We start from the raw sequence: 27215 nt of genomic DNA on the forward strand, positions 1-27215 counted from the left end.
AATTTAAGATATCAGGAAGCTATAAGAAATACAAAATATGATAAATATTATATTTTATTATATCATTTCCATAAAGTTAACAGTTATTCGAAATATCTCTGTTACAAAAGTTACTCTGTTATGAATATTTAGAAGTAAAATGTTGTGTTTAATTGTGTTCCTCTATCTAGTATGTAAAGTATTTCTTAATATTAATAAATATACTTTTATCCACCAATTATAATAAAAAATCTCTTATTTCTTCTTGTAAACATGCAACTTGTAATCTTTTTTGGACTGCATCAAAAATAAAATTAGGTAAAATATTATCCACTTGTTTTGAATTTAAGAAAATAAGTCTACAACCATAGCATAGATACTTTTCAATTGTCGATTGTCTCAGAAAAGACTTATGAATGTCACTTTGACACTGACATTTTTTTTGTCTTAAAGCATTTAAGCTTTCAATTTGCTCATTGTCTGATTGCTCGCAAATATTTAACGAATTCATAGTCTTATTTAATGAGGTATCTGTAATTGTAGAAACTAATTTAGAAAACAATTTCGCTTGTACAACCGATAGTTGTTCTTTTGGTAAATAACACGAATCTAAAGTTAATTCACAAAGTATACAGATGTTATTATCCTTTTTAATATTAGTATCCACCTTTGTATCATTGTTCTCATTATTACATTGCTCTATCCTTGTAGCTAATTTTTCGCTGGTACGATATATTGTGGATACAGTGCCATAAAATTCAGAATCCAATTTATGGACAAAATTTCTTGTGACATTCCGTATAGATATAGGGAAAGAGAAATTATATTTGTCAGAACTAAAAATTGGATGTAGATTGTAACAGTCCAAATAGTTAGTTATGTCATTTTGTGTAAAATCTCTGAGTGGTCGAAGTAATGTTACATTCGTGTGTCTTGTGTCAGAGAAAGCAACGTTAAAAGGCAATTGGGAACCTCTTCCAGTCGATACATCGCCAAGAACTCTTATTGCAAGATCAGAAGATATATCGGCAATGAAAATTTTATTACAATTAAGTTCACCAGCTGCGGATGTAAGTAATTTACGTCTTAATTGCTGTAATAATTCATCTCTGGCTGTATCATTTTCCAAATTATCAAACATTTCTTGTATTATTGTATCCTCATCACTTGTCATGCTCATTGATGGATCATTTACTAGCTGCATTTGTTTAGAAATACTATCGCTTGTACATTTTGACAAAGGTAAAATGTACGTAATTAATTGCAAACTCTTAGCTTCATTAGCTAACGCATTTCGAATAGATTTTCTTTCCTCGATCGAGCGTCCTTTCACCATACCATCTGTATAGATAAAATAAAGGATATAAGATATAAAATAAAAAGCATATGCTTGGTTTTCTTTTTCTTTTTCAAATCTAGTAACAAAATAGTAGAGTATTTGAAATAGTAGGAATACATACCATCTATATAAAGAACTTTAAATGATGGTCGCAACTTTTTGGAAATTAATTCATTCGTGTCAACCATAATAAGATGTAAAAGCACAGTTGAATTTGCTTTCCCTGAATGAGCAACAAGTATTGAGTCATTCGGGCGTATAGATTTGGATTTACCTAGCATTGCTCTAAATTTATGTTTTAATATATTTAAAAAACATACTTTACAATATGCATTCTTATTCTTGGAAAAGACTTGGATCTCTTGACTACCACACTTTTTACAAAAAGGCGTAGCATTATGCATTTCTGTGGTATTAATAGGGAAAGAAGTGTTTCTATAAAAAAGATAAAGATCATATCAATAAAAAAATTATGAAATAAAGAAACATTTGCATAAAATTATATGAAATTCACATATAACATAATACTCACGTGTTTTCCGCTATTTCTTTTACTTCAAAAGTATCGTATTCAGATTCATTTAACGTGCACATTGTATGGTTTTTCTTGAATCGTAGTAACTATGTAATTCTAATCATGCTTTTGAACAAAAACTCTAACTTTTAGTTCCTTCCGAATAATATAACTTTTTCGAGTATTCAGCATTCACAAATACTGTGTACATATGAATAATAAAGAAAATCTGGAGAAATTTCTATCAATTTTGTTTCATGATGTAGTAATTGATTACATACACCTATGTAGATACTTACATGTATGTTTATTATCTCGTTCGTATGTATGCTTGAATAGAGTTACCATCGTTGTTAACACGATATTATTAGTTGTTATTTATTGTCATTATTAATTTATTCATAATAACGCGTGTCATTTTTTCAACAACTGTTTAAATTTATGATTTTATAAAAGTTATATATCTCATTTTAGCCTGTATGAAAATCGCAAGCGTTCAAGAGGTTATATACGTGGTGCCGCAAAGTAATTCAAGATAACAAAGCACAGACTAACACAGACTAAAGCTCGAAATAATTATAGTGTATTAAAATGATTGGTGTATTAAATTTGGCAAATGCCGTTTTTAGGTATTCATTGTTGAGTGAACAATTATTTTTGTATATTTTTATTCATTTTATTCATAAAGATTTACCGACGCAGGTCCTCTTTGCATTCAGTTAGCAATTCGCGCAATATCTCCATATATATACATCCATTACAATTTCGAGCGACTGAAATTCTCTTGTAAGTATTTTTAAATTTCTTTTCTTTTGAATAAACAAATTTATTATCATATTACATTTATTTCAGAGGAGAACCACTTAGAAAGAAGAAAAGACTCGATCCTAATGTCCTTAGAGCTAGAGAAGAAAGAAAGAAGAGGAAACTACAGAAAAAAATCCGTCAATTAGAAAAACATACAAACCATTTGAAACCAATCTTTGAAATTGATACATTATCTCAGCTATTACAAAAGGAGTAAGCTTTATATAATGATAGAATATGTTATGTATAGGAAACAAATTTTTCTTCTTAACATAGTACTTACTCGAAAACAAATGTTTCTTAGGAAAAGAACTTGTCACTTGCCAATATCATTATCAGAAGAAGAAATAGGAAGGAGAAAATTATTAGAGAGGGAATGGTCTAGCTACAAACAAGATCAATGGTTGAAGGATGTACGTGTTATGAAATCCATTATGGCATCGCAAGAAATAGCGTTGAAAGAATTAAAAGCTGTCTCGAAGCAACTTTACAAAAAAGCAGTTGAAGTAAGTATATGATATATATTATATTAAAAAATAAATTAAATATTGTACGTTTATATTTTACCATCTAATAAAACACAGTAGAGATACAGAATAAATTTTGAAACACATTCTGTTTCAGTTTGATGATTCGTTCATACCGTATAGCGTAACAGGACCGGTATATACTCCACCGATAAAACATTTTGACAGTCCTGATGGAGAATATATAGAAACCACGGTTAAATATGTAGGGGAATAGCTATATAGAATAGTGGAAATTGTTGGATCGTAATGAGAAATATTTCGAATAAAGAATCGCAGAGCGCAAGGAAAGTAAGGCTGTTTCAAAAAACTGCGATATGAGAATATAATTCTCGTTAATTTTCGTTGTTTTTATTGTTTTCCATTTATCAGTTGGCAAACGAAATAATACATTTGACAGAAAAATCAATTTGTAATTCAAATAGAATATAAATTTGCAATCCTGTTAATACATTAGATCATTTATTATTTTATGTACAATTATACGACGAGAATATCTGTTTTATCAATGTTTATAAACGAACATGAATGTAATAACTTTGCTTTTTATCAATATTTAATTTATGAGAATATCAAGCGGCTTAGGGGATTTGTCAATAGTTCGTAATATAAATATCCAATATTATCAAAAGTTAATCCGTCGAGTGGATGAGGTATTTAATTAGAGTGGAATTGTCATACGGAATATGTCGATTTTATCGATAGAATCATGACGATAACATTTATGATGGTTACGTTTACTACTGAGTTGATACCGATCCAAATGTTAATTCTCTTTTGCACATGGGACAGGTATTGTTGGTTTTAAGACACCGACGTAAACAACTTGCATGAAAAAGGTGGTAACAAGGTGTTATTCTCGCACTGATCATATCGCAAAGGCAAACAGAACACACATCATCAAATTGTTTAATTTCTTTAGGCGTTGCTTTTCTATAACGATTTAATATTTCACGTTCAAGACTTAACGCAGGGCCGGATATTTGTAATAGATCTTTTAATCTTAAATAAATGTTGGAATAAGTAGCGATGAATAAAAGTTTGTAGGATGCTAGTGGCAAAAGTATTATAATAAGAGACGCAGAAACGCTAATAGTAAATGATTTCAATATCACTGGAGCGTAAAGCTCTTCAAGATTTTCAAAAGTGTCGAAACGAAGAAACTTCAAGATTGGCGGAAACATCTCAACGAAGACTTTTTCCGTTGCCAAATAATAGATCCACGTTATCATCGTGTAATTCATCGATGGTCTACAATAGCAATACATATATACATACATATATACATATATATTTATATACATATGTGCGCGCGACACACACACGCACACAATATGTAGAGTTTCATCGAATTAATATATTCTTAATTCTTAATGCGTTCTATCATTTTCCTTTTTTCCTTATATTTTTCCTCCCATTACTATATGATATAGTAACTGTTACTCACTTGTAATGTTCAAGACCTTGCTCCAAGCCAAAGACAAGAAGCATGAATGTTAATGTTACAATAAATGTGACGGCTTTAGTCCATTCAAACACTATTTTGGTAGCGGACATAGCTAAATGTTTAATTTTGGATCTTTCTGTGAGAGTCACATAGAGCGACCAATCTTCCTTTTCGATCAATTCCTTAATATAGCTAATGCTATAAGTAACAACGTTGTAAAACATCAATGTGTAAAGACACGTCATTTTCGGTTCTCTTATAAAAATACGATCAGCCAGCATTAGGAATATTATTTGATTCGTCATCATAGAGATATTCTTCATCTTAAGGAAAAGGTTCTCTATTCGATCGATCGGATCGTATAATCGTGCCAGGAATGCGTTTAACTGGTGCCAGATCATCATAGCGATACCTTTATGCAAAGAAAGTAATCGTGTTATTATTACATATGTAATTGAAAATATGAATCTTTCGTTGATTATTTATCGTTAGTCTCGCTCTCGTCTGTTTATAAACTTTGAAATTCCAACTAAAGAACATAACGTTTAATCTCCTAGTCTTCTAATACGGGTATTTCATAATAAACGTTTTGTGTCCATAAAATGTCAATTTCTGATTGACTATTCGGTAATTAGTTTATTAGCGTAGCGTGACAAGTGCAAATAACGTGTCAGTGAATGACCGGCTTTGTTTTTCATAACGCTGAGCCAAGAAATTTACATATTAATAGATATGTTCGTCAAGGGAATCTTTGCAAATAGGGGGAGACGTGTCTAGAAGGGTATTCACGACACGGTGGATAATTAGGACGAGAGGCAAGGATTTCGTTTGACAATTTAGATCATCCCTTGGGGCGAAACGATAATAGATACATCATACATCGACTGTTAAATGAACGGCTGTGTGCCTTCTTTCCCCCTTCCCTTTCTTGCCCTTTCTTCGGGTCCCTATAAAATAAAGCGCACTTGACTTCAATGGCACATTCAACGTCTTTCCGTCTTCGCATATTCGTGTCTTCACGTTATCACATTTTCTTATTCTGGTAAAGAGAGAATCGTCATTGTTATTTAATCTTACGCAACTAGAAACACTTGGAAGAATATCTTAGGGTCAGCATTAATTGTAAGCGCACTGTATGCTTTTCCTAACGATCACCCGTTCGTCGTTGCATATGTAAATATGTTTGTACAATCACTTTATTCATATATTTTATTCCCGTGTAGTTTTCTTTTATTTTATTTTTTCTGTCATATCGGTGGCAAATTATAATCATATTTAATATGGAATATAAAGGAAAGAAAACAGTGGAATAGAAGGAACGAAAAAAGCGCGTAAACGAGAGCGAGTTAGAAAAAGGGAAAAGCCAGAATAGCGGCATAAGAGCTATTAAACGAAACAACTGTATCCGAAGGCTATCGCAAGTGTAAAGAAATTTCTGTTACATCTTTAATAAATTTTACGAAACCGAATTTAATACGAATATTACATGTTCGTAATTAACTTTTAACTTATAAATAACTTTTGTTATTAAAATGTTGTTGACTCGCCTAAATTAAACTAAGATTAAACAAACTAGAATAAAGTAAAATAGAACGGTGCGAGATAAACTAAAACAATAGCGATTACGTGAAGAAAATAAGTTAATTAGTTTACGTAGAATAAGGTGGCAGTAATTAGACGAATCACGCTAAAAGGCGTTTAAAAAAATCCGATTTGAATAATTGTGAAGCTTTATTTTCCAATTAGCTGGACTTCGAACGATATTTTATATATATTTACATGTATTTTATAAAATCTGCGAAAACAACAAATTATCGTTTAATATTTAACTAAAAAGACGGCACATCAAATTATTGGTGGGTATATGCATGTTGTATATGGAAATAATTTTCTATTTTTTTTATTTCTCGCTGTTAATAGCTACGTAATTTCTATATTAATTATTAATTTTTCCACTTTGTCACCCAAAACTGACGAAGTTAATGTTTATTTAATAGAAGTCATTTGTTCAATGTTCAAGCTCTATCATGTGCTTAACTCGTATGTATAAGCATTTGGCACGCGTGAGTAGCAAATGAAGGGGTTTGAGCTTAAAATGGTGGCGAACGAAGTACTTTGTAACAAACACGAACATGATGTTAAGTATAGTTACAGATGGATTTGTCCGCGTATCGTTAAAGTCCGTATGGGTGCTCGCATGACTCTTTCTCCGTATAATCTTCATCGAAGAAATGAGAAAGCATTATTATTAAAGCATTATCTCGTAAAGTTTTGTTCGATTCAAAAGTTGAACGATTGAGTTTTGGTATTTCAAGCGGTTCAATTAACGAAACGAAAGGAAAATTCCGACAAAGCAAAGTTGCTTCGGCTGTTTTCATTATCAGCAATTCGATCATTCATCTTTCTTTTCGCGACGCGTAAGAAAAAAAAGGGAAAAGACAAAGTTTGATTTACCATTAAACGTATGTATGTATCGTAGGTTCAGCTTGGTAAGGTACTTTGAAATTATTTCTTAAATCAGTCGATTATAGACATTTAATAATTTAATTTATTATTTAATAATTTATTGTAAAAATCAAGTATTTTACACTAATTTCGTACAAGCAGAAACAGAACAACGATGAAACTTAACAAAAGTTACGGTCAAAAAATTGGATTTTCTGTTACCTCATTTTTATTAACAATAGATCGATGATTATGTATTGTATTGTTCCAAGTGGACAGATAATAACGAAAAGAGATAAAGTTCAAAACTAAATTTGGCAAAAGTTTCCTCGTTTCTAAACGTCTAGATGCTCTTTCAAATGCATACGTGCTTTATACAATTTATAAATTTTATTCTTTAAATCAGTTTTAAAGCATCAGTTTTATCTCTGATCGTTACGTAAACGTTTTAATCGATTCTACTTCAGCAACATTAATCGAATTTTGTTTAAATTTTGTTTCAGATCTACGAGGCAAGATGCTTGCCGCACAAACTATCCGCATAGCCGTGCTGCTTGCCATTGTTCTTCTGTAAGAAACTTCAAATCTACAATTTTCTTGTACCCGAATTGATTTATTTTCTTTTTTTTAATTTATTTAGAAAACACGAAAACATATTGTTTTGAATAATTTACATTATTGTTTAATTTACTTGACTCGTTTATGTATTTATACTTTTGCTGTTACTCATGCGCTTACTTATACACGAACAAGATATTTAGCTATTTATAGATGAGAGTACATATATGTATGAAATGATAGATGCTGGAACGACTCAAATTATTACTGTGCAAATTATAATACGTTCAATACATAATATCATTATACGCAATAATAGAACGCTTGATTTGACCAGGTACGATAAATGTTCCGGTTATCCTTCGGTAAGACAAAAACAAGAGATGGCCCTTTGCACAGGATGCGGCGACTTTTGCCACAAATGCGAATATGGTGTTGTAATATCAAATGCTTGCGGGGTTCCGCAATGCGCAAAGGCAAGTGCTTGAATCGGCGGTTTGTTAATAAATCTGAAGCGTCTAACAGAAACGGTTGAACTGTTAGTTACGATAAGAATCGTACTCTCTTTTCCAGGGACCCGATGAACCTTGCGGAGGACGGGGAGAACGGCTTGGTATTTGCGCCGAAGGCATGAGCTGTATATGTAACCAATGCTTCGGTTGTAGTTCGGAGAAGTTAAAATGTTCCAAAATTAAAGATCCTTGTTGGCGTGATTTTAACATACCAGTAAGGCGGCCTGCTATCATGTAAATCGATATGATTGATGATCATTTATCGTGAATCGGACGGTCACTTACACTTACCTATCGAAGCGAACACCTGAAATATTTCTAATTCTGTACACGTACGACGATCCAACCAGGTGCCAGTTAACATTAAGTTAAATGCACGATGGTTATACTTTGCCAATATTTCATTTACCCTTAAACACGCGCGTCGAATGATAAACCACTATAACGATACTACGATTGGTCTTTAGCGACAGTTCGAATCCAATTGGAGAAGTCTAATTTTAACGATAATTGAAAACGATAAACGCGATGATTAGTTGCATCTACATATGTATATCTTATATGCAGTTAACAAAGTGTGGAAATGAAAAGGAGAAATGAACGCGTTACGAAGGTGTAAAATGAAAGGTGAAGGAGATGCGAACGAGAGAAAGAGAGAGAGATGAAATACGTAGGAGAAATAGAATAGAAGAGAATAAGGAGTGAAATATCGAAAGCAAGATTACTGTAATATTATTCGCTTTGCTCTCTTTTCTTGATTTTTCTTTAGTCTGATTATTTACGTCACGCGTAAAAAAAAAATAACGATTCAATCAATTGTAGATCAATGTGTGTACGTTATACATTGTACATTATTCCTGACAATTAATTGATATTTGACAATAATTAATATTTTCAATTTTGCGGAATGTGAAAGAAGAAGGAGGAAAGGAAGAAAGATATAGTATTAGATGCATTCGTTTTTACTTTTCATAAATATATTTTATTAATAAATTTATGTGCCATATGGGTACCGTTGAAACACGCAAGAACGCTAGGACATTACGAACGATAAAACACTTTGATTTTGAACAAAATATTTTTATATCAGACGCTGTGTCAGAAATACTAATTGTCTCGTCAATGTATCATTACTGCGTATCTTACATTTCGTAAATAAAAATGAAACGGATCATTCAATCTCGTTGATAAATACTTGCTATGTAACGTTTAATTTCCTAATACTTTCCCGACTTTCTACCGATTTTGTCACGTCTTATTAACGTTTCCTACTATTGCTCATCGTTTCCTTCCTTGGAAGAGAGAAAGAATAGTCTGCTTGACCGTGCAGACACAATGATTTATCTCATTTAGTTTACTTATACCTGAAACATAAGTCTATTATCTGCGCCCCTCATCAATGGCTGTCGAACATGGAAAAACCCGCGTTTTTCGTATTTACCTTAATGAACAATGACTCTAAGGAAAGTTTCGATTTGAAAGATGTTTGAAGGCAATTAAGTGTTCTATAGCAAAGTAATAAATGCTAAATCTTAATAACGATTCTTTAGGATTATTGCGAGTCCGAATAAGTATGACCGAGGAATGATTTATGATTTATGGTAAGTCCCGGAACGTAACAACGTAGGCAATTATTTAGCAACAAACAATATGAGATACTTGATAATCGCAAAAAATAAGTGAATCGCACGAAATCGCACTTCAGCGCCACGGGGGTCACCGGTGACCTCGATGAGATAAATTCATTAATGGTGATTATACACCATAAAATATCTCTTGTAGGTAACATTTCAACATTATATGTACCGATAATAAAAAATTCATCGTGGCGCCACGGGCAATCCCTGTAAAACTAGCGTGACATTCAACGTGTTAATAACGCGAAACATATCACACGTATAGAAAACGATGTCCAAAAACGGCGCGACAAAAATTTTGCAAGTCCACATCCAAGCAGTTTCATCGCAAAAGCAGTAAACGTGTATGTATAACCAGTTTATTTTTGCGTACCTTCAAGATTGGCATCGGCGGTACAAGTATCAAGTACCAAAAAATGCAGTGCTGTCACTGTCAATATTACCAACGATATCTCACTATTGAGGATATTCGTGTGAATTAAAACATTACTGTTAAACGGTTAAACGGCAACTAACAGCCGATCAAATATTTTCATACCTCGTAAAATAGTATATAGTGTCAATGCCGTTGCCAACATCGTTCATACAACATCGCTGATGCTATTTCGATTGTTCCTTGATACTTATGGATCCACATTCGCTACGTACCACTCACTCTTGTCTCAATCTCAATAGTACGTATCCAGACATAAATACGATAATGGAACAGGTAGAGCTATCGTCGCATCTCAATAGATTCGGCAAAAACTATGACTAAAACTTCGGCAATGTCTTAAATTGGGAAAAGAACCTTTTATAAGATTGTACTACACTGATTCACTTATTTCCATTGTGCAATCAGTTCTATATTTATTACAGATTTGCGCAAGAAAATAGATATACAAAGAAATAGGAGGAAACAAGAAAGAACACATAATTTCAAGTATTATTTATTATTATTATTATTATTATAATTCTTGTACAGGAATTTCCTCTAAGAACGAGCAGGAATATGTGATGAAATAAAACTGTAAAAGTGATGTTTTTGTTTTTCACAAAAGAAATACGAAGAACCACGAAGATAGAAGGAGTGTAAAGGTTAAGAAAATGCAAGAACGTAATCGATATGTTTTTCGTATTATTTTGACAAACTTTCAATCCGTTTAAATTTCAGTTGCAGTCTTCTCACACATCCTCTTCTTTTTAATCCACCGATCGATTTACATGTCTCTCTGTTCTATTATATTCTTTGGTAGTTATTTTTAGAAGATCCACGTGCACAATTTTAATATATGTTTCTTGTGGTACGATATGCCTATTAACTTAGTCGAAATTCTCATCAAACAGATTTTTGGTATAAGGCACAGTATGTGGCAGCATACAGCAACGTCTCTTTTGAAATAGAACGAAATCGTTCAGACGCAAATTCCCAATCAGGACTATAAGCATGTAGCGAATTGCTGCAGAGTCCCACGCTCTTTTAGCGAACTCGTATTTGCGCATGTGCCTTGTTTTACATTAATTGACTCCTGAATCCCGACTTAAACAGCATACAGTATACGACGTACGTATAGCAGTATAGCGTGTAGTGTACATTTCTTCTTCTCTCTCTCTCTATTGTAGCAAATAGGTACACTAATGTGCGCAAAAAAAGGCCTGTAGAAATGATTTATATCAAATTGTCTACTTTTGATTGTTTTAGTTTCGATTAAAGATCGCATTAATAATAAGAAACTGAAACTTCTGGATTAACATTGTGATTCCAATGTCGACCGTGCTTTTTAAATTATTTTATATCGAAACTGTTCATTTTCACGAAATCGAGTTAACAATATGATTTTCTCCCGATACAGTATATCTGTATATGTAATTCATTCTTATTTCTTATTTGTTCTTTCTTCTTCCGCGTTTTCTATGATCTAATCGATATCTTGATGGTTGGTAGAATCAGTACATGCATCTAGAAGCAAATTATCGTTTTCGATAAGCCCATTTGTTGTTTCACAAATTGACGATGACGTACCATGTGTTCCTTTATTTTTATCTTCAACGTTATTAGAGTCATTGTATTGTTCGAAAGAAAACGGACTTATTTCTCCCGCTAAATTCGTATCTGCTTCGTGGAGCGATAACGTTTGCTCTTCTCTTTCGTCGATATCTGAAATTTCCTCTATAACGATAGGTTGTGGTGTATTATCGAGCGCTAATGGCTCACGAAGATCGTCAGCATCAGAATTTGAACTCGTTCCGATGAGTGGATCACTCTTGTCTTTGTCCGTTGTGTGAACTTGCTCCAACACGCGTTTGCTGTGAATAATGATAGGAGACGAAGCGTTTAATGATAATTTACTCCGATTCAATTCGTTAATAAATAAACTCAAATTTTCGAAGATATCAATACCACGAGGAGTAGTGGTCGGAGAAAACTTATAATCGAAAAAAGGTATGTTGCGATCAATTCTTGTACATCCTCGATCTTCTGCGTGCAGATTAGTTGGAGAAGTAAAGCAATCATCCGTCTTTTCCTGGTTCACAGGTTTTAAATCGTAAACGTTCATGGCGGAAAGACTTTTTGAAATTTCAATGAAAGGTAGTGGTAAGGAATCGTGAAATTCTCCAGTGTGCCACGAACCGGCGATTGGTTTGTCCCTGTTTCCTTGATTTTCCAAAGATGTCATTTCTACTTGATCCTAAAATGGAATAAGAAAAGCAACCTTGTCAAGATTATTATTGTAACTAGCTTAGATTTTTTATTATCTTTAAAAATTTGTTGGCCGAATTGGAAGACCCCTTACTTGTTCAAAAATGAAACAAAAGTAGATGCATCTACACAAGTATACGTATGTATACATGTAATAGGTATACATACGTACAATGTACATTGTAAACGCAAATCTCGATCCATAAAATATATTGATTGATTACATCAAAGAATAACTTTGAAAAATTTTAATTTTAAAAGAACAAAATTCTTTCTAGTATCATAAAAGATGCGTAAAATATCTTTTTACACATTTTAGAATAGAAAGAAAAGAAAAACGAAGGGATGGTAGCAAAATACTTGCTTCTTTTCCTCCGTCGTCTTCTCTTGCTGTTTCTCCACTTCCTCCGCTTCTCCTTTCGTCTTCTTCATTCTCATCGCCTGCTTGATTATTGTCATCGTCGACCTTTTCTCGACAAGAAGATTTTTCGATTATTGCTTCAGGTGTTAATTCTTGTAGAGGTAGATGAAATTTAATTATAAAGTCATCGGTTTGATTCGTGTTATTCGTCTGGTATTTAGAAGATGACGAGGCCATTAAATCGTCCAGTTCGAAAGGAATTGTTTCGACATCTTTTTCAGCTACGTCGGTATTATCGATAATGAAATTCTGTATTAATTCCCGTGCAATTTCTTCTTCCACGCGAAGAGACTGTTTTTCATCTTTGTTACGAACAAGCGAGCAACTCGTGTTATTAGTATATTCATTACCTTGAAACTCTTCCTTTGAATACCTTTCAGTCTCGCTTTCAATTTTGGTTTGTTGATCTGCCGGCTCGATAAAAACTTTTACTCGATCGTTTTCCGAGGACAAAGCTTCACCGATGTCTACTTTTTCTTCAGAAGCTAAAGTATCGAAGGAAGATAAAGAATTGTTTTCACCTTCGCAAGAAGTAACATTATCATTTTCTTCTTCCGACTGATTGTTAAGATTTTTCGAATTGCCCTTTTCAATCGTCGACGATATTGTTATGTCTTGTAACGAATCCAGATTTAATTCAGGTACTTTTGGTCCAGCTCCAACTTGTTCAAACGACAAAGAAAAATCACTCGAACGATCATCGAACGTTTCGCTTTCCTCTTCTCTTCTTTTCCTTGGAGTTTCTTTAGAGAGATCTTTCAATCGTACATCGTCCTTATCGTTCATATTATTTCGTTCTTGATCCTCTTCTTGACTGGAACTTGCAAATTTTGCTTCGTATTCGATACTATTTTTATTTTCCATTGATTCGGCCGACTTTTTCGAAAAAGCGCTGATACGATCGTCGATGCTACGCTGGACGTCGACGTTAGAGAATTTGCCCCTATCATTTTCTTCCTCCTCTTTGATATTTGCAAGATCTTCTTGATAAACAGACGTTCGATTGGCAGCATTTTTTATACCACGTAAAATATGAGCATCGATGTTCGTTGTATAGTCAACAGCACTTTCTGGATGTATATATTCTCCAAATGGATTCTCGCCGTGGCAATACTCTTCTCCAATCCCGTGCTTTATCTGCTGTCTTTCGAAATTCCAAGATGGGATTTGCTCGTTAAAAGGGACGCAAATCTCGTCGTTCGTACCATCTTCGAGCTCAACATCGTTATCATTGTCATTGCTAACGATATTATCGGGTATAATTACGGTGGTTACTGTTTCTGGTATTTCACTAGGGGAACCTTCGGTAAGGACGTAACAAGAAAGATCGATTTCTGTTTCTTTCGTAGAATGGTCACGCGTATCTCGATCATCGCCATTATTGTTTCTATTAAGGAAAATTTCCGAGTTGTCAGAGTCAAGATTGCAATCTAAACTTTTTCCAATCGGCATTTCATCTTCCATCGAGTCAATCTCGATATTAGCGTCGCAATCTCTGTCACCTTCGTTGCTCGTTGGACTCTGACTTTCATCTGGATTTTTCTTCGTCCACTCATCTCCTACGCTCAATACCTGCCTTTCGTATACGCAGTCTGGTTTCTCCGATTCGAAATTTTTCAAAATCGAAAATTCATTCGAACTCTTCGATACTACGAATTCAACATCGACATCTTTTGGAATAGCCTGAGAACAGACCAACGTATTTTCGATGCTTCTCTCGACCGTTTCTATCTCGATTAATTTCCTTTCGAGCTCGTTCGGTCGATATCGTTCCTCCTCTTCCTTTTTCTCCTCGTCCTGGTCCTGATCCTCCTTTTCTTTTTTCTCCTCGTCCTGGTCCTGATCCTCCTCTTCTTTTTTCTCCTCGTCCTGGTCCTGATCCTCCTCTTCCTCTTTCCCGTTCTCCAAATGTTCCAATGAATCTGCCCTCTGACAATGAGAAAGATCGATCGAATCAGGTGTTACGTTTAAGCTGTCTTTAAAAGTTTCCTCGATATCCGCCTCCCGCGGTGAACATAAACATTGCTGAATAATTTCTACTTCTCCTAGAATTTGCTGTTTATCGATACCTTCCTCCATCGTATTCTCCGTCATAACAAGAATTCCATTTCCTTCAGACTTACTTCCACGAGGATATTTCCATGGGGCCATATCTACGTTCACATTGCCGCCTTTTAAATCCTCGTCTTTGCGTTCCTTTTCAATTGTTTTCGAATCGTAATCGAAAGTCGCACCTTCGATAGTTCCTGCTGGTTTAAGCTCTTTCTCCGATTCCAGATCCTTAGGATTCCAATTCGAATTTGTTGGACCCTCGTAATCCTGGCATGTCGTTTGTTCCTTCAACCGAACATCCACCTCATTTAACAAAGAGGGTAATCCGATTAAATTGCTTCCTCTCTTCGTCGACTTGGACCCATCACTCGAAATCGGTGGCAATGTCAAATTACCTGTGCTATCCTTCCCGTTACATTCATACACGTTGTTCCTTGTACATTTTACAGGAGGTTGTCGCGTAACGACCGATGGAAGGACCACCGAGATCGTTCCATCATTGGTCAACTTTTTCATCGCATCCTCAAAAATTATGTTGCTCTCTAATGAATCGGATCGCGATCTCACGTTAATAAACATCTCTTCCACTTCGTCGTCTTTCGATTCTCTCTCACTCTTCTTTCTCAATCGGGAATTTAATTTGGCATCACCTCCTTTCGTATTACCAAATTTCTCTTGCAATTTTTCCTGCTCTTTTCGCTCATCTTCGATCATAGTTTTCCATTGATCTTTTAAATTTCGACAGATTCTAGCCTCTGTCGAAGCAATGTCTATGTCTATATCTTCGCTCGTACAAGTGTCCTTAAAATACGCGCGATCTCTTTCGATTTGATCGGCACTTCTTTGTCGCGTCACTTTCTTCCCGTTCTTGTAACTTTTATCATCTAAAACAAATGTATAGAATTGTTCGTGATTTTCTTTAACTTCTCGACGCTTAATACGTTTTGCGAATATATTTCCAGCGGACGAAGATCGAACGAATTGATGACAAGTAACTTGACTCGAAAATCGTGGTGAACGATGATCCGAGTAACCAAGAATTGATTTCTCCGTCTCTTTAGCGTTTAATCCTCTATTCCAACCTTCTTTTCCAATTGTATTTTCATGCTTCTTCAATCCTTTAACCGTCCTATTTATAGACCAACCACTTTTATTTGTCATCTCTCCTTTTCTCTTCGATGCCACAGCTTTTTTCGTTGCGTTTCTCGATGTCGTTGGTTCCTTCACTTCCCTTATTACCATCGCTTCTTCAATCAAATTACTGTATTTACACCTACGAAAATAATCGTTACGATTTTCAGCATCACGATCGTTAACCAATTTATGTTTCAGTATCCTCGGAACGATTTCATCAGTACGTTCTTTATCCCTTAATTCCACCAATTCTGCGAAATGTTGGGCCGCGAATGAGTAAATGTTTCGAGGTCTTTGACGCAAAATTTCTCGTGCAAGTCCTTCAACCGCAGGAGCCAAACCTCGTGGTATTCGTGGTGCTATTATGTAGTCTATTTCCGACATTATTGTACTCGGTGTATCACTCGGTTCTCCTCGTATCTGTACTGTAATTGTTAGCTGTTACTCTTTATATGGAAATATGTAATTGCACAAAAAAACACAACAGATACAAAGACAGAAAGACACTCAAGTTTTCGTTCGCGTCTCTCCTCCTTCTTACATTTTTCCTCAAAATCAATAAATAAACAAAAATGTTTGTGATTGCCCGATGATGGAAGAAAAACTGCTCACTATTAGGGAAGATGCAAAATATAAGGAAATAGAAACACCAGAGATACTGTGATTCACGTATCGAAAGAATATATGATTGTAAACTCTATACACCTGTTTATTACGCATGCACGAAATCGATCGAATACATATACATATGCTCTACGTTCTATAGCCATGGCTATAAGATTGCCAGAATATTATTTTTCTTTAACATAAATTAACTTTCGAACAATTATGTATGCCGATTAACGAATTTAAGTAGTTAGGAATTTATCTTTAAGATCGGTGTTAACTTCGATCGAAATTTCTCCAAAATAATTTTTATAAATAAATATGTTAATAACCTTAGCACTAAGTGAGCTATTTTCTACATAGGTATGTATATACGTACATACTTACATAAAATTGTTCGGGCATCGTTACCAATAGCATTATATATTTTCACTTTATTTCTTTGTCTTTGTCAGATCTTTTAAATTTGTAGCCTAACATTCTTCACTATGCAAATTTTTAATATATGTAGCCAAAAAGCAGATTACTTTCACGATATTACACGCGCAACACGTTTTTATATATTACAAAATATTTTAACAATGGTCAACGTAGCTTTTGCTACCGACCAGTCAAGTCGTTTATCTTTTTTATATGTCTTAAGAATATCATCCTGTTTCAAATCTGTAATTTAAGTAATTAATCGGTTTTATTATTTTGTTGTAAATTGATACAGAGCTATAAGCAACGAACAGTGCTTGTTTTCTTTTTCAACAAAGCCAAACGTTTTTATTTACACTTATGTAGAGTAATAAATTCCAATTCAAGAGGATGCAGATTGATAGCAGGAATGATTAAAGAATGGAGAGGAGGGCCTAGGTCGGTAGACGCCATTTCTTCAAGAGAACAAGCAACGATGCGTTGATTGTCCCAACCTACACGAGCTAAACCCACTACAAGACTGGATTCTTCCAACACTGTAAAACAACAAATTTCATTTTCCATGGATTCATCAGAGGCAGGACTATTTGGAAATGATACTTTTCTAATATCTTACCTGGTTTCTCCTTGGTTTCTTCATTTTTTTCCTCTATGACTTTTAATAATTGCGTAGCAGCTTCTGAGACACTCATAAACTGAGACGGCATATATTCTTTTTTCTTTTTAACGATACTCTCTATCGTAGGCTCCTTTATTTTAATGTCTAATAAGCACAATGTATGTAGATCTCTCTGCCTATTTGAGATAATTTTCTCATAAAAACTATTTGGTTGCCAATCATTGTTCCAATAAGGGATAGAAACAGTTTCTCCAAAACGATATAATTGCAAACCACAGCATCCAATTGCGGTCAAAATAGAGGAATTGTGAACAATCTTTACCTGAATCATGGAATAATAAAGACTTTTAATATTGATTAATAAAATTCGTTTTATTAAACAAATTTTTCTAATATTTCTCTTATTTGCCTTTATATTTTTCTCCCGAGCTCGTAGTATTAGGTCCGAATGTGTAGTGGCACCGAACGGATCACCTACCACCAAGAAAGCAACATTTTCCTTCTCATCCTTCGGCAATATTTCATCCGCATTACTCTCAACTAATTCTCTGTCTGCCTCCAGTATCGAACATCCATAAAATTGTTCCTAATTTGTTGAAATATGCAATCGTTGGTCTCCTATTATCATTATTTATGTTAAACATTCAATTAATCAAGGAACCAGAGCTACCCTTGACTTTAATCTACCTACCAAATCTTTTAAGCTGGTAGACAAAATTGACGTATACGACTCTAAATAGACACGATCGCACATTCGTATAATTTCGAGACCCTTTACAGTTACATCTGTCGAATCGCCAAGACCTAATCCAATCACGTGTAACATTTTTTTCACGTCTTCCTGAATTATTTGCACGATATCGTTTAATAAAAATCAATGCTTTGTTCAAATGACCAGTATAGGGAAATGAACAAAAAAGAAAAAATCATAAACGTTTGTTGTTGATGATTTTATGTCTCAACGATTGCCCAATGCAATAAGCAACAACGTGCGAAACTATCAAACTACACAGCCATAAGTAGGTAAGTATAGATGTATTACGTTATCGTATCGTATACATATGTATAAAAGTTAAGGAAGAAACAACTGAATAAATCTATATATGTAGAGGTGTAGGGTATTTTACATTTATCCCTATTATTTTAACAAAAATGGCGTCAGATTCTATGTCATCAGAGCTAGTATTATTCGCATGCGCGCTATCTGTGCACGTACATAATGTTAACATCGAACTGATCGTTTAATTGCTCACTAAACTATGTGCTGCTTACAATAGCGATCGTATTTTAACTATTCATTTGTATCGATATTTAATCGAACGTGATCGAGACACACATCTAATCAAAATACAGCGTGTGTATACATATCCTTAAGAGCTTTTTAATCGTTATTGCGAGTTAGTATACCGAAGAGATTAATTTATAGTCTGCCTAACAGGACGAGGCGGTAATCGTAAACGAAAATTAATTGGTACGACTGCAATTATGTACTGGTTGCCGGTTCGAATTTTAAAATTTTCTTTACGGTTAGTGCCTCGTCTCGTTGGACCGACTATACATTCCATTCCTATCTATCTATTAATACTGCAATTTATGCTGCCTCCAAAATCATAACTCAGATATACCGTGTAAGTGGATGTGATATGGGAATAAAAAGAGGATGCTGCATAAAGCCTCCTCTGTCTTTGTCTTGCATGCACACTAACGTCGCAACAAGAGTCTTCTCTGTAGTTTTCTTTCCGTTCCTATATCGTTTATATCGTTATGTCGTTCGTATATCGTTCAGATCGCTCACGCACTCTATCTTCATATGTCTATGGTACGAACGCGTTTTACAATTATATGTTATATTTGTAGTCTATCTAATAATCGCGTCTACGTTATTTCTTATTACTATTATTATTATGTTATTTTTCATATTAACGCTTCATAACAGTACTTTTCTACCATTATTTTCAGTGCTTATAAGTATCAGTAAAATAGAAGAATGGCATTGCAACGTACATCTATTGCATTACAAACCGTCAACGATTTAAGGAAAATAAATGGGGAAATGAAATTACATTTTCGGTCAAGAACAACAACACCTTCAGGTGCTATTCTACCAGAACCAAAAAGAACACGTTTCGGTTTTTTGGGTGTTATCTGCAGTGTTATGACAGGACTAGTCATAGGAGCTACTTTAAGTAAAATGATGGCTAACTTTCTCGAAGAGAAAGAATTGTTCGTACCTTCGGATGATGATGACGACGATGATTAATTTATTCTCGGTACGCAAATTAATTAAGGTAAAGATCTAAATTATTCTTATCAAATTTCTACATCTTATGTTTTTCATATCGAGCCTTGGTCCAAACTTTTGCATGTATCCCTAAAACGTACTTTGCATAAACAAGCTTCTCATTGTTCCTCCATAATCATATATCATTCAGTGCTATTGTTTAATTTTTGCTTCTGAGGAAAATAGACTTCTTCCACGTGTATACATTGTTTTCTGTTTCAAGATCTATGACAACGAGGTATGGAAAGATATAAGATGATGTAATATGTCTGACCTTTGGGCAGCACATGTTTTGCATATATAGTTGTCACAGTAAATCAAATATACACGGTTCTTTCAATTTTCTTCTTGGAGTTTTATTTTCACAATTTAAGTAATGTATTGTTTATTACCAATTTTTTCTGAAAGGCAAACTGATTTTGTAAATACCTACATGTATGTCTAAATATATTCCTTTAAAATGCATATAAGAAATGTATATACCTAGATGTACAGACATACAGATATTTTGTAAATATTGTTTCAATGAATTGCAAAATAAACATAATGCAAAGAAACAAGCTCTGGGTATATTTAATGGTTTCAAAAATTACAATATTCCTTGACATTAGAAAGTTACTTTTTGTGTTTATAACAACTTAATAAATTTGCATCATCAGTACTTCATTGATATTCGTTAATTTCGTTTCGAAATTTGGTTCGTTGATAAAAGTTATTGGGATAATAAGAACAGGAACATATTATTGAATATTTTATTGAGGTGGTCTTTTGTGTGAACTCCAGCCATGGAAACACTTGGTGAATCTTCGAGATTCTTTTCCTTTCGCTGTTAAATACAATTTACGTGGCCTATCTGGCTGTTTTACTCGTAAATGTTGGATGTATACCTAAAAATTATTGTAATTAAATTATTTATCTTTATTTAGGAATTTTGCAAATCGGATATTTTTACAATTCATTCAATCCATTTTTACCTGAGCAGATTTATATGCCAATTTAATTTCTACCTCTGAACATCGACTGCCTAACCATAAAAATACTTGTTCGCCATTATCAAGTATCATGATATCGTCATCCGCTAAATCATCCTGGAACAGTATTAACTGATTATAAATCTATTATATATATTATATACATATATAACTTCGCTCTCACTAACACAAACGTAAGTTAGTAAATTTATCGTATACTTGACAAAAATCGGTGCATTTCTCGCTGATCGTGAAATATCCCTTTTCATTCGAGCATCTGAACAGTCTCGTATAATTCATGTATTCTGCATCGATATCATATGGCTTTCTTCCACCAAGAGCTACCCAAAAAAAGTTATCTGGTTCTTCACCTTCGTTTAAAACTTGTAAACTTATCCATGGCTGTCAATTTCATTTGATAATACAGATCAGATTATAGATTTACTAGTTGAAACAGACATGGTACAGTAAATGATAAACATACGTTGTTAAACATTTCTTCGGCGATTTCTTGAATCAAACGAGCTTCCTCGATGTCTGCTTTAGAACCAATCCAGGCGTATACTATTCCCGTTTCATCGTCGTTATTGAACGGTACATTTAAAATGTAGCTGTGGGATAATGGTATGTACATGATTATATTTAAGTATTGGTAAAGTAAAGCAATAAAGACGAAGTAATTTTTTCAAAAAGAAAAAGAAGAAAGACAGGAAAAGCCCTTATTTTAACAATCTTACCAAAATGAAGAGTTCAATAACGTAGAATCAGCCGGTATTTGTATCAGCCTGGTACACAATGCACTTCCATTACTCCTTAAGTGATAGAATTCAACCTTGTTACTACCAGAAGCTTTAGGCTGTTTACGCTTGCCATGATGAACAATAAATTTTCGTTTGAAATATGCCAAGAACTTCAAATTTTCTTGTTGTTGATGAGTTCTAACTACTTCCAAATTCTCACCAAATAAAGATTTAAACTTTTTCTGTAAACTGGAAGCAAATACCTTTCATTAATACTTTATCAGTATTATTATTCATGTGCTCAAATCATTTTGTCTTTTCAATTGCAATAGTAATTATTTGTGTGCAATTAATAATAATTAAAAAGACGATTTTCCTCACGCACCTAAATGTAAATGTCAGCCATCCCATATTTCCCGCATCTCGGCCTTGCCAGAAATATACGGTACACTGATAATCCTCTTCGAATTGCTCATCGCCATCTTCATTTTCTGTTGTATCTAATGGCTAAAATGGGAAAACGTATCATCAATGACAAAATAAAGGTATGTTCAAAGTCTATTTAAAGAATGCACAAATTATTACGTACCATCCAGTAACGACATAAAAATACGTAACAATCACCACTATAAAAATGACCTAATTCTTCTTCCGGTAATCGTACAAACTTTTTTCCTTCTAAAACCAACGCTTCCATTCCCTCTAAATCATCGTTCCATTCCGACATTAGTTGTTGAGCTTCCGTAAATGACATAGGCGGTTGTCTAGGCATGAAGAGTGCGGCTAAATCCGCCTGTCGAAATAAAACTATTTCACTGGTTTTGGTAGGAGAACGGGTAGGGGGAAGGAGCTCGCGTTATTTTGCGAATCGTTTATAGTCTTCATTTTTTATTTCGCGTACCTTCGTTTCTTGTTGCTTCGCCCATTTAGTAAGGTCTGCCCCAGTTTTCGCGACTGATTCGGCAGTTCTAGTAAAGTCAACTGCTATAACTTCATCCCATCCAGAAAATTTGCATTTGAAGATCTAATTAGAGAAAAAAAAGATATCGTTATAAACTTTCTCTCTCTTTCCCTCTTCCTCACACTTTTCTCTCTCTTTCTCTCAATACAGTCAACCAAATCTTCTGTATTCCTATCTCAAGTTCATCAATTTTGTACCTGCGACTCAGTTCCTTCTTGTAACCTGGTTACCATTGCGTATTCTGGTCGTTCTATCATGTTAAATAATTCTTGAGAGAGTTTAACAGCCGCTGCTCGTACTAATCTTGTAGATTTTTTGCCAAACCTATACACACATACATATAACAATTAAAGCATGCACATTGGTGAGTTCATACTGTTCAATATTTTGAGATTATATTAGAAGTTTTGAGTATGTACCAAACGTAAACATCTACATGACAATCCAATATATAAACATTGCGATTGTTTAAAAGCGTATTGGTTAGTTTCCCATGAGGTACTTCGACTTGTGGCAACTCTAAATATCCCATACCAAGTTGTACTTGATACAGACGTGGCGCAAGTGGTACAAAATTTGCATCCACATGTTCCTATAATGAGAAGCATTAAAACAATAGATTGATCTGGCTGTAAATAAGATCACGTAGCGTTTGCGAGGTAGATTTCTAGGCACGTAACCGTGCCTTAAAAACAATTCAACTCAAACAACTTACGGCAATCGGTGGCAGGTGTGAAATATCTTTAACGTTTAAACATGATAAAAAATCATCCGACTCTGTATTCATAATTTCTGTCATGATCTCTGCTTTATTCTTTCTTTCATTTTTATTGATCTTCTCAGCCATTAATCTCGCCTTTGACTTCAGTGTACTCTTCGCTTTTTTACCGTACCATATGAAGATCTTGTTGCCAGTATCTAAGACGAATACGAAACCCGGATCCAAGGAATCACAATGAACAGGGACCGGTTCTAAATGGATGGAAGCACCGGCAGCATGAACCCTATACAATCGTGTTATCGATGGCTGGTATGCGCCAACCGGATCGAAAGCAAACACGTTGAACAATAATATGGCAAGGTAAAAACATATGGTAAGATATAGTCAGAAAAGTAAGGTCAATAATGTAAATTCAAATTCAACAATACAAACCGTATCTTCGACTGTATAGAAACCGGACGAGGTACGACCACCTTCGATGTATGTAATGCCAGACTCGAACAACATTAGAAATTCATCCGATTCTTCGCCTTGTTCTTCTCTGATTGTACGACATTGCGCGCCCAAATAATTACGTAGATTTACTGCGTGAATTGCAGCACAAGCTCTTTTATCCAACTATAAAGTGTTATACATCGATATGAAAAACACATTTTCAAGAAGTGTTCTTTGCACGTTGCTATATCGTATACCGATCGATTATTTCAAACATACATTATACATATTATTATATACCCACCGTAGCTTTCTCCCCTATCCAAAAATAAATTGCCCAAACTAAAGATCCAGCTTCATCTATTTCAGTCTTTAAAACAATGTAGCAATCGCCTTCGTAGAACTTTCCATGTGCCACTTCTTCTATTTCATTGGGCAAAAAATTCTCTATTTCCCAAACAGATAAGCCAGGAACCTGACCAGCATCTTCGTCGAAAAATTCGGAATAATCCAGTGGTGGTTTTTCCAAAGTTTCATCCCATCGTTTGGGTCTTGAAAGCGAAAATAAGATAAAAAAGACAAGAAACCCGAAATTGCCGAATGATGAATCGATCTCTTATAATACATAAAAACGAATTCTTGTAATGCATATTTTCTACCTACTTCAACGATTCTGCTTTTGATTCTTCGCATTCTTTGTCTTTATTTTTCTCCTTTGCTATATCTTTCATACCCTAAAGAAGATAGAGAAAATTAATCGATTCAAATTCCTTGCCCTTTTCGCTTATTTTCGTAATATACCTTCAATATCTTGGCCTGATCTTGATCAGCTTCCTCTTGGTCTCGTCTTCTTCTCAGTCTCATTTTGCGAGCTATTGGATCCTTGCTACCTGAAATATAAGAAATAAACTGTTAGATACGGTTATGAGAAATTAAACAGTGTTCATAGTGTGGTCATTCACGATCAAAATAATTGAATATATAAGTTTAATATCGCTTATAATTAATTACTTATAATTGCTCAGTGTAAATCACGATCTGGTGTACATATAGTATATTGTGAGTAAGAATAGACTTACCAGCAGTCTGAATAGGCGTAGGTACATTAGCGCCAGCAAGTCGCAATTGATGTTGTAGGGAAAAATCGATGTTATAAAACTCGATGCCAGAACCTTTTTGAACTTCCATTGGTTTTGGCGGCATTACTAAATTCGGATTATCTCTCAGATCAAGTTGTTCTAAATCGGTAAGAAGATGAATAGCATCTGGTACGGTAATCAACCGATTAGATGATAATATTAATTTCTTTAACGATCCACACCTGAGGAAGGAATACATGCATTTATGAAGCTCGTGGTACTTATGAAAAGTCCTTATTACGTTAATTTATTTTAAAGAAGTATTTGAAAAGGGAAGTCAATCGGTGTACCTGCATAAACCTTCGGGTATCATTTCTAAACGATTATTAGCTGCTGAAAATACTTGCAACGAAGATAGTTTGCCAATGCCTGAGGGAATACCTTCGAAATCTAACTGATTGTCGTTCAAATATAATCTCCTGAGAGTAACGATTTTACACAGAGAGGCAGGTATCGCGGACAATTTATTACGACATATATTTAATGTTTCCAATTTTGTCCAAAGTTCTGAAATAAAAATGTTGCAATACGTCCATCGTGCGTAGATTGGCAAGAGATATGTAGTAAACATAGAATTGATGTCGCGATAGATAAACCTACCGATTGCTGTTGACAATTCTGTTATTTGATTATCACTTAAATTCAGGCGACGTAAATTTAACAGAGAATAAAGTGCATCTGGTACCCGGGGTAAATTGTTTTGAGATAAATCAAGTTCTTGCAGATTCGTCAAGGTCTCCAAACTTGATGGAATATTGTTTAATGTTCTCTGCGTGTCGCACATCTGTAGGGCCATTAAATTCATCAAGGATGGCAATTGTCTGAGTGAAAAAAGAATAAACAATATCGTATTTGAAAACTCAACAATGGTTTGTCATATTGATCTCATTTACTATACCTTAGTTGAAAGTGTCCTAATGGATTATGATTCAGGTTTAAAGTTTGTAAATTTGCTAAGCGACGAGTTTGTGGTGGTAGTGTTTCCAACTTATTATTGCTAAGATCCAAAAATAGCAGATCAGTTAGGTGAATGAACAATGTATTAGGGATTGTTTCAATGCTGAAAAGACAATAATAGGATTATTCATTACTGACCATACAACTGTTTAACAATTTGCACATGTAACACTCACTGATTGTGACTTAAATTTAGATTTAACAAAGATCGAGCTCTTTCCAGTCCTTCTGGTACTTCCTTTAGATTATTATGACTCAAATCCAATGTGGTTAATTCTTCCAGATGAAATAATTCTGCTGGAATGCCACTTGATTTAATATTATTACGTCTTATGTTCAATGTACGGAGGCAACAGAGTTCCGTCAATTCTCCATACAAGCGTTCCAATCTGTTCTTAACTAATGAAAGGTGCTCCTGTTTTTGGAAAAGAAGAAAAATTTAATTTTTATTATTTATATTTTACCAAACTATCAATAAGAACCTCGATCATGATAGCTTCATCCTGAACTTTGTGCACACTTAAAAAATAAATGTCCATACGCAGACAGCTTTACCAGCTTCAACAATTTGCCCATTTCTTCTGGAATCTCAGTCAAGTTGGTTTCATCCAATTTCAGCCATTGTATACCAGTCATTAACCGTACAGATTCTGGAAATTTGCCACCCTGTAAAATGCAAAATTGTAACAGTTGAAAACTATATTTCTAAAAAGAAATAATTACTTACACTAAAATCGTTGCTGCTAAAATCAACTCCTCGTACAAAGGGTAATACTCCTGTGTTTGCCATCCTGATTAAGTTCGAGAGGACGTTTTCGTGATTTTATAAATCCTATTTACGTTACGTTCGACGCTTGTAAATCTATATGTAACATACATGTAATACATATAGCATACAGAAAAATATTTAGATATAAAAATATATCTCATGCGCTCAAGCACTCAAAAATTTTGTTTAAGTACAACGAACGTCGAAGATTAAACAAATAAAAATTATGCACAATTACTAAGAATAAAATATGGAAAATACTGGAAAATGTCACAATTTCTTGAACTTTCAATGTAAAGACGGTTGATATCTATTACATTTATCGATATTTCCAAAAATTGTATAATTGTTTCAAAAAATTAACTTTGGATACTAAATAATACGAACATCGTTTATACGTTCACCGAAATACTGTTGGTGACACGACATGAACAAAATATTGCATTTCTATCGAAAAGATCCAATGCAATGACTAATGACATACAGTTCTATTTAATAGCGTATGAAACGAACGAGAGAGAGAGAGAGAGAGAGAGAGAGAGAG

General features: G+C 34.2%; 7 protein-coding genes across 27 annotated transcripts; 3 read left to right on the plus strand and 4 right to left on the minus strand.

Moving 5' to 3' along the window:
- Positions 1-36: 36 nt before the first annotated feature.
- On the minus strand, positions 37-10295 carry LOC122567481 (cytoplasmic tRNA 2-thiolation protein 2). 4 transcript variants are annotated; one of them, XM_043726045.1, is made up of 4 exons: positions 10139-10295; positions 1851-2033; positions 1440-1753; positions 37-1320 (listed from the first exon to the last, which is right to left on the minus strand). In XM_043726045.1, the coding sequence occupies exons 2-4, from the start codon at positions 1910-1912 to the stop codon at positions 218-220; spliced, it is 1479 nt and encodes a 492-aa protein (XP_043581980.1). In that variant the 5' UTR covers positions 1913-2033; positions 10139-10295; the 3' UTR covers positions 37-217. The 4 variants fall into 4 exon arrangements, with proteins under 4 accessions (XP_043581980.1, XP_043581977.1, XP_043581979.1 ...); XM_043726042.1 differs by lacking the exon at positions 10139-10295 and adding an exon at positions 2132-2273; XM_043726044.1 differs by lacking the exon at positions 10139-10295 and adding an exon at positions 2132-2263 and having other exon boundaries at positions 1851-2061.
- Positions 2320-3617, plus strand: LOC122567501 (39S ribosomal protein L40, mitochondrial). Its single transcript, XM_043726097.1, has 5 exons — positions 2320-2461; positions 2535-2618; positions 2685-2852; positions 2944-3145; positions 3264-3617. Exons 1-5 carry the CDS (start codon positions 2424-2426, stop codon positions 3381-3383), a joined length of 612 nt encoding a protein of 203 aa, XP_043582032.1. The 5' UTR covers positions 2320-2423; the 3' UTR covers positions 3384-3617.
- On the plus strand, positions 5086-9485 carry LOC122567504 (neuroparsin-A-like). 3 transcript variants are annotated; one of them, XM_043726102.1, is made up of 4 exons: positions 5086-5735; positions 7562-7628; positions 7954-8092; positions 8190-9485. In XM_043726102.1, exons 2-4 carry the CDS (start codon positions 7576-7578, stop codon positions 8364-8366), a joined length of 369 nt encoding a protein of 122 aa, XP_043582037.1. In that variant the 5' UTR covers positions 5086-5735; positions 7562-7575; the 3' UTR covers positions 8367-9485. The 3 variants fall into 3 exon arrangements, with proteins under 3 accessions (XP_043582037.1, XP_043582038.1, XP_043582036.1); XM_043726103.1 differs by having other exon boundaries at positions 5086-5722; XM_043726101.1 differs by having other exon boundaries at positions 5091-5655; positions 8190-9484.
- LOC122567506 (essential MCU regulator, mitochondrial) lies at positions 9585-23962 on the plus strand. Of its 8 annotated transcripts, none has more exons than XR_006316778.1 (4): positions 18885-19051; positions 19657-19985; positions 23519-23744; positions 23823-23962. XR_006316778.1 is itself a non-coding variant. In XM_043726111.1 (4 exons), the coding sequence occupies exon 3, from the start codon at positions 19685-19687 to the stop codon at positions 19955-19957; it is 273 nt and encodes a 90-aa protein (XP_043582046.1). In that variant the 5' UTR covers positions 18890-19094; positions 19317-19325; positions 19657-19684; the 3' UTR covers positions 19958-19985; positions 20202-20538. The 8 variants fall into 8 exon arrangements, 7 of the variants coding, with proteins under 7 accessions (XP_043582047.1, XP_043582045.1, XP_043582046.1 ...); XM_043726111.1 differs by lacking the exons at positions 23519-23744; positions 23823-23962 and adding exons at positions 19317-19325; positions 20202-20538 and having other exon boundaries at positions 18890-19094; XM_043726112.1 differs by lacking the exons at positions 18885-19051; positions 23519-23744; positions 23823-23962 and adding exons at positions 9585-10109; positions 20202-20538.
- On the minus strand, positions 10679-17190 carry LOC122567471 (myb-like protein X). Of its 5 annotated transcripts, none has more exons than XM_043726007.1 (3): positions 17046-17190; positions 12810-16477; positions 10679-12434 (listed from the first exon to the last, which is right to left on the minus strand). In XM_043726007.1, the coding sequence occupies exons 2-3, from the start codon at positions 16434-16436 to the stop codon at positions 11664-11666; spliced, it is 4398 nt and encodes a 1465-aa protein (XP_043581942.1). In that variant the 5' UTR covers positions 16437-16477; positions 17046-17190; the 3' UTR covers positions 10679-11663. The 5 variants fall into 5 exon arrangements, with proteins under 5 accessions (XP_043581942.1, XP_043581941.1, XP_043581944.1 ...); XM_043726006.1 differs by having other exon boundaries at positions 16594-17190; XM_043726009.1 differs by having other exon boundaries at positions 10679-11704; positions 11768-12434; positions 12810-17190.
- LOC122567498 (diphthine methyl ester synthase) lies at positions 17328-18535 on the minus strand. Its single transcript, XM_043726093.1, has 4 exons — positions 18389-18535; positions 18107-18283; positions 17695-18019; positions 17328-17614 (listed from the first exon to the last, which is right to left on the minus strand). Exons 1-4 carry the CDS (start codon positions 18521-18523, stop codon positions 17427-17429), a joined length of 825 nt encoding a protein of 274 aa, XP_043582028.1. The 5' UTR covers positions 18524-18535; the 3' UTR covers positions 17328-17426.
- LOC122567472 (protein flightless-1) lies at positions 20535-27192 on the minus strand. 5 transcript variants are annotated; one of them, XM_043726012.1, is made up of 23 exons: positions 27059-27191; positions 26630-26764; positions 26458-26568; positions 26079-26317; positions 25844-26005; positions 25546-25766; positions 25236-25452; positions 24886-25127; positions 24608-24696; positions 24470-24540; positions 24111-24357; positions 23804-23989; positions 23366-23677; positions 23070-23242; positions 22848-22974; positions 22591-22713; positions 22279-22482; positions 22075-22196; positions 21687-21938; positions 21434-21560; positions 21169-21351; positions 20953-21066; positions 20535-20865 (listed from the first exon to the last, which is right to left on the minus strand). In XM_043726012.1, the coding sequence occupies exons 2-23, from the start codon at positions 26690-26692 to the stop codon at positions 20731-20733; spliced, it is 3720 nt and encodes a 1239-aa protein (XP_043581947.1). In that variant the 5' UTR covers positions 26693-26764; positions 27059-27191; the 3' UTR covers positions 20535-20730. The 5 variants fall into 5 exon arrangements, 2 of the variants coding, with proteins under 2 accessions (XP_043581947.1, XP_043581948.1); XR_006316773.1 differs by having other exon boundaries at positions 20849-20865; positions 21138-21351; positions 27059-27192; XM_043726013.1 differs by lacking the exon at positions 27059-27191 and having other exon boundaries at positions 26385-26568; positions 26630-26667.
- Positions 27193-27215: the final 23 nt, after the last annotated feature.

The sequence above is a fragment of the Bombus pyrosoma genome, linkage group LG5 (genome assembly GCF_014825855.1).
Source record: "Bombus pyrosoma isolate SC7728 linkage group LG5, ASM1482585v1, whole genome shotgun sequence".
Taxonomy (NCBI): Eukaryota; Metazoa; Arthropoda; class Insecta; order Hymenoptera; family Apidae; genus Bombus; species Bombus pyrosoma.